At 49.1% G+C, this 6,685-nt stretch overlaps 1 protein-coding gene across 1 annotated transcript in view; it reads left to right on the forward strand.

Moving 5' to 3' along the window:
• Positions 1 to 5,037, forward strand: part of tafa3a (TAFA chemokine like family member 3a) — a 56,702-nt gene extending 51,665 nt beyond the window's left edge. Inside the window, exons 3-5 of the mRNA XM_084705174.1 lie at positions 194 to 343; positions 891 to 1,015; positions 4,219 to 5,037. Of these exons, the coding sequence (XP_084561300.1) occupies positions 194 to 343; positions 891 to 1,015; positions 4,219 to 4,230 (287 nt within the window). The 3' untranslated portion in view covers positions 4,231 to 5,037. The remainder of the gene's footprint in view (positions 1 to 193; positions 344 to 890; positions 1,016 to 4,218) is intronic.
• The last annotated feature ends 1,648 nt before the right edge of the window (positions 5,038 to 6,685 follow it).

The following is a 6,685-nucleotide window of genomic DNA, read 5'->3' on the forward strand; positions in this document are numbered from 1 at the left end:
TAATAATAATAGTATAGTCTATGGGTGTAGCTGGTTCAACTTACACCTGCATAAACACAACCTGTCTGCGCCTTCAAACTGTTTGCTTTTTGATGGCGTAGCTGTCTTTGTGTCTATGAAACACAACCACAGCTCTGTCCTGTCTCTACAGATGTGTGTTGGGTGTAGTCTAACAGCTCTCTCCTCTCCTCAGTGCACGTGAAGGCAGGGACCTGTGAGGTGATCGCTGCTCATCGCTGCTGTAACAAGAACAAGATCGAGGAACGATCTCAGACCGTCAAGTGCTCCTGTTTTCCAGGACAGGTTGCCGGGACAACAAGGGCGGCGCCATCTTGTGTCGACGGTAAGCTGCGAGCACTCTGGTCTTTGGTCTATGTGAGCCACATTTTAATGACAGAAGTTTATGGAAAATGGTTGTTAATCGCATTGTTTCGGGGAGGAAAAACATAGAAGGGATCGCTTGACTCTTCACACGGTGCTGCTATCTGGTTGGATTGACAGTGAGAACACTGTACTCAGTAACACACAGACACACATGTACTGTACACACACACACACACAGAGATACACCCACCCTGCAGGTTCCCTCAGAGTGAATCGTGACCTCTGCTGTTGAGCTGCCTCCCACCCTGAACACTGACCTCATCATCTTGACACCGACCCGATCCCTGGACTCACTCTGGACACACTGCAAGCACACACTCACGCCCTGAAATATACACACACACACTCAAATATATACACGCACACAAACTGAAACATACTCACACAGTCAAACAGACTGCAGATCAATACGTCTCAGGTTCAGATCCACTCCTGTAGGTTACACAGGGTGATGAGGGGCGTGTCTTCAGTGTAACCGTGCTGATCAGAGTGTGTGTGCCCTGCAGCCTCCATCGTGGCCCAGCGCTGGTGGTGCCAGATGCAGCCCTGCATGCAGGGGGAGGAGTGCAAGGTCCTGCCAGACCAGAAGGGGTGGAGCTGCAGCACCGGCAGCAAGGTCAAGACCACCAAGGTGGGCCTCCGCTGTCACTCTGACAACAACTAACGTTGTTTGTTGTTATTCTCTCCCTCAATGTCTCTTTCCCGCTCCGTCCATCTCTCTCCTATTCCTATCTTTCCCTCCTTCCTTCTCTCCCTCTCTCTTTCCATCTCCATCTCTCCTATCTCACTCTCTTTCCCTCCATCTCTCTCTCTCTGTCCCTCCATCTCTCTCCCTCCAATCTCCATCTCTCTCTCTGTCCCTCCATCTCTCTCCCTCCAATCTCCATCTCTCTCTCTGTCCCTCCATCTCTCTCCCTCCAATCTCCATCTCTCTCTCTGTCCCTCCATCTCTCTCCCTCCAATCTCCATCTCTCTCTCTGTCCCTCCATCTCTCTCCCTCCAATCTCCATCTCTCTCTCTGTCCCTCCATCTCTCTCCCTCCAATCTCCATCTCTCTCTCTGTCCCTCCATCTCTCCCCCTCCTCTGTCATGATCCTGTCTCTCTCCTAAACTCCGCTCACAGCTCCAGCAGCAGCAGAAAGCATGGCAGCCCTCTCGTTCAACAACCTACATCTCTCACGAGCAGCACTGATGCAGATACTGCAGGTGTGCTGAGACAGCCTGTCCTACTTCCACTTGGCAGCAGGAAGGGAGAGAGGGAGAGAGACAGATAGAGACAGAGAGAGAGAGACAGGAGGAGATAGGATGAGAGAGAGAGGGAGAGGGTTGCGGTGGGGTCCTGTCTTTGAGATGTGTGAGCATCTTGGATGGAACTTCAAAAGAATCCCAGAGAAACAAAACAAAAGAGGAAAAACAAACAAACATACAAACAAGATGCCAAGATACCAGAGGGGAGGGGCGGGAAGGGCAAGGGGAGGGAAGAGGAGAGGGTGTACAGACAACAACTTGGTGAGATGATGACCCACCTTCCTCTGCCTTCCTCTCTTACTTCTCTCCTCCCCTCCTTTACATTTTGTTATTTCAGAAGATGCTTTTTTTTGGGGGGGGGGGGAGGGGGGGGGATAGCGCAGTCCTGAATCTCCACCTCACGCCCTCGCTGTCCGGGGTCTCCATGGCGAGGGTTCTAGAGCGCTGCCACGGCAACGCGAAGATTAGACTGTGGGTCCCTGAACACCGAGCATGGGAAGAGGAGATAGCCCTGACGGCAGGTCTGGGAGAGAGATCAGGAAGTGAAGCCCTCTCACCTTCGTCACCTGACACAGCTCTCTGTGAGTGCTGGGACAACACAATTGATCCCCTGCCAACTGCTAATTAGATTACACTAATAGGTGCACATATTTCAAAATAGAAACTCAGGTGTGAGCGTTTGTGTGTGTGTGTGTGTGTGTGTGAAAATATGAATCTTCCTGTGTGTGTGCGCGTCCACGTGTCTGCAGATATTGGTGTGTGTGTGTTAACTTCATTCTTACCAGTTCAAGCAGCAGCATGATTTGTTGTGAAAGTTTCTTGTGTGCCACTTTTAAAGGGCAAAACTCCTAAAAAAGGACAGCAGTCTTATTTATACAAGTACAGCATGTTGCTCTGCTGGTTTCCACTGGATTCATATTCTGGGAAGTACTTATGCCAGCAGAATGTCAGCCTGAATAATGTGCCTGGTGTTTTTAATGTAATAAACGAAACTACTGTACAAAAAAATCCCATCTCTGCTTAGCCACATCCTCTTGTACGTCTGTGTGTGTGTGTGTGTGTGTGTTTGGTGTGTGTGTGTGACAGAGGCGAGACAGAGTACTGTAGATGGAGACAGTGGTGGTAGAGTGGATGGCTGTGGGTTCACACTGGGCTTAGACCAGTGACGAGGCAGCAAGAGAGAGAGAGCAGGAACGAAGGCCGTCCAAACTCTGCTCTCCATGACGACCTGCTGCCATTCAACTACACACACCCTGTGTGTCTGCATCTGATGAATTAACACGTGAAACACAGACCAGGACTGGGACCCTGGGAGACTATGTGGAGATGCAGGATGCAGACCCAGGGAGGCTGTGTGACCCAGGGAGGCTGTGTGGAGATGCAGACCCAGGGAGGCTGTGTGGAGATGCAGACCCAGGGAGGCTGTGTGGAGATGCAGACCCAGGGAGGCTGTGTGACCCTGGGAGGCTGTGTGGAGATGCAGACCCTGGGAGGCTGTGTGACCCTGGGAGGCTGTGTGGAGATGCAGACCCAGGGAGGCTGTGTGGAGATGCAGACCCAGGGAGGCTGTGTGACCCAGGGAGGCTGTGTGGAGATGCAGACCCAGGGAGGCTGTGTGACCCAGGGAGGCTGTGTGGAGATGCAGACCCAGGGAGGCTGTGTGACCCTGGGAGGCTGTGTGGAGATGCAGACCCAGGGAGGCTGTGTGACCCTGGGAGGCTGTGTGGAGATGCAGACCCTGGGAGGCTGTGTGACCCTGGGAGGCTGTGTGGAGATGCAGACCCTGGGAGGCTGTGTGACCCTGGGAGGCTGTGTGGAGATGCAGACCCAGGGAGGCTGTGTGGAGATGCAGACCCAGGGAGGCTGTGTGACCCAGGGAGGCTGTGTGGAGATGCAGACCCAGGGAGGCTGTGTGACCCAGGGAGGCTGTGTGGAGATGCAGACCCAGGGAGGCTGTGTGACCCTGGGAGGCTGTGTGGAGATGCAGACCCTGGGAGGCTGTGTGAAGATGCAGACAGATCTCATCCCAGTCCAGAGAGACACGTTTAACTGAGCACCACAAGGCTGGTGTCCTGCGTCTAGCTGAGGCCTGGTCTGGGCCTGGGAAGCTCAGAGAAGCCTGTTCTCTGGATGATCTCCCTGGTTTTAAACGCAGGTCTGACTGGGTGACAGTGGCGCTGGCAGCAGCTGCCGACCCACAGCTGTTCAGATGAGCTGCAATACTGGGAAGCAGCTTGGAGCTACATTACTATGCTAACTACGTTAACTGCAGTTACTGGGAATCTGAAACGACATGGGTAGTTGTAGATTGATATAGGCTTTATTCGAACTCTTTAACTTTCAGTATTAGTACTGGCATTAACTAGTATCGCCATTTGTCCATCTTCTTTTGAACGGGTCGTCCAATCAGAGCACACTGGCCCGTGAGTCTTTCACCACATGTTCTCTGTCATAATAACCCTTATTCCCATCTGAAACTATCCATAAGTGGTGCCAAAACAGAGCGACAGAGTCCTGTCGCTGTGGATCAAAGCATCTGCTAAACTAGCTAAACGTGAAAAGTAACATCTCGTTTCTCTATTCCAGGTCACGCGATAGTCCTCTACTCCTCTGTGGATCCTTGGTACTGGACGTCACGCTTCCTGTTCCTGCACAGAAACCTTGGGACTGCTGCATGTGATTGGTTGAGTGTTGATGACTGGTAGAAACCAGGGATCAATAAGGACAAACAGGAATAACAGAGACATTCCATTGATTGGATGCAAGGAGGAAATGGCGGGCCTGGCGACACAAGTAAGCGCATATCTTGAAGGACAACTGTTTAGAATCCATCCAACCTCGTGAGACAGTCTCCTTCCAGAACGCTGTGTTTGTTTTCCCGCCTGGGCTGTTGAACCCGGACTTCAAGGTGTTGAATGAGAAAAGACAAAAATTGGGATTACGCAAGATACACCCACAGAATCAAGTGAAAATCATCATGTGAAAATATTCCAGTATTCATTTCGTTCATTCGTCCATTTGTTTGTCTGCAGAGAGCCCAGTGACTGAACATCCCTGATATATCTGTGTTATTAAAGATCTGTTTAGATCTTCAAAGTTTTATTCCTTTCGGCCTCATGAAACTATCCCTTTGTTTAATTCTTCAAATGGGAAAACAATGATGTGTTTGGTTTTCGTGACATCAGTTGGACCGCTGCTTTTTTAAAGGTTTGATACATTGAAAGAAGATTCGGCAAGTGAATATCGAACAGCGAACAACAATGTGTAAAGGTGTTTTGAGTCTTTGGAGTCCCACGGTCCAGTTAAAATGACATGAAGTTGGGCTCTAACTGTTATAGATATCTGTTTCTAAACCTGGTAACCACCCTTAATTACAAATGTCAGTATTATGTCAATAAACCTATCTCGATGGACACTTCTGGATGGGGACGTTGTGGTATTCTGTGACGGTTTTCTTTGACATCTTTAACAGCGACATGGAGAGACACGTGCACAAGTTAGCCCACTGACGAGTCACGAGCGGAATCCATAGTATCGCTGTCAGTCTCGGATTAGTTTGAATCCGAATATTATAGTGAACTAGAAGTGCAATCGGCCTAGTATAGAAGTATACAAAATCTAAGTATAGGCCTTCATAGTCCTTTTTTTAAGTGTAGTAATGCTGTTAGTGAAAGTTATTATCCTGGGTTTTAGCGGAACTAATTCCCAGTTAGCGACTCTTGATAATCCGCGTATTTTTGAAGGGTAATAGCGCCCAGAATGAATCTTGGTTCTGTGTGAAAACGCTCAACTCTGAATGGCACATAAAGGCATGAACACAGAGACCGGGATGTTCTATAAACTCAATAATTACCCCCCTCATCTGTTACAAATTACTTTTTAATACAGATGAGACTTCAGATGTGCTTTATACAGCCAACGCTGATGCATATCGTATTTAACTGTAATAACTCTAAGCCTTTTTTTGACCATTTAGTGAATACGCATCACCAACCCCGGCTTCCATTCCAGCTGGTAAACGAAAGCCTCATCCACAAAGATGTTTTATTTAGCCTATTTTATTTTTCAAAGAAAAAAATAGAAAAAATGTATTCTGTTCGAGCGATTTGCTGTATGTGCTGCTGTTGAGAAATCCCACAAGCGTTGTCAGTGCATGTCATTAAAAGCTTACAGAGAATAAACCGTCTGTGGGATTCAGCACAAGCCGTCTGGAGCAGGGGGGCGGGGTAGGGTAGGATGGACACGGAGAGAGGGGGGCAGAGAGGGAGAGAGAGAGACATCCGTGGCCCTGCCAAGCTTCTGCCTGGATTAACCAACCCTGGCTGCCATACAGTTTGTGTTGCCGTGGTGGGGCCACTGGGGTGGGGCCACTGGGGCGAATGACACACCCCTCCATTTCAACACAGATAACCACTGTAGCTATTATTACTTTTATCAACATGCAGCATCATCTTCTCCCGGTAGCAGCTGGACGCTGGGTCCAGAACGGCAGCTCACATCTGGTGGAAGTGTGTTTATGGTTTGGCCTGCAAATTCCATTTTCACTCAGGGGACGATAAGGACGAAGTTTATTTTTACAAAATGTAAATAGAGTCGGCTGACGTGTGACTGATCTGTCATGGCGGCTTTTTTTGACGCACTATGATGAGGGTATAGTGCAGGCTCAATTTAAATGTTTTGCACTATGTCTGGTGAAATAAAAACCGTTCCTTGGCCCTGACCATGGAAATACTGTTAGCTAGAACTACGCACTTCGGAATCCTTGATCTTGTGATGTTTTTCTATTTGCACTGATTGTAGATGATCCGTACTAATTTAAGCTTCGAGACCAGTAGAAGCCTGATGCATTTGAACCAGGTGTGTTGGAATAGGTGTAGTCAGTGTATATCGGTTAAACTCACCCCTCAGGTCTTCGCGCCATTAAACCACTATAGCTTTTCGATGGCTTAGCTGGAAGTGGTCCCGCATAGGAGGTCGGAGGTGGCGGTTCGGTCCCAGGTGCGGGCGAAAGTCGGCCGAGTATAGTGAGTTAAATGTGTCTTGATCCACACAT

Source organism: Hypomesus nipponensis, chromosome 9 (genome assembly GCF_054491055.1).
Source record: "Hypomesus nipponensis isolate SF chromosome 9, ASM5449105v1, whole genome shotgun sequence".
NCBI lineage: Eukaryota > Metazoa > Chordata > Actinopteri > Osmeriformes > Osmeridae > Hypomesus > Hypomesus nipponensis.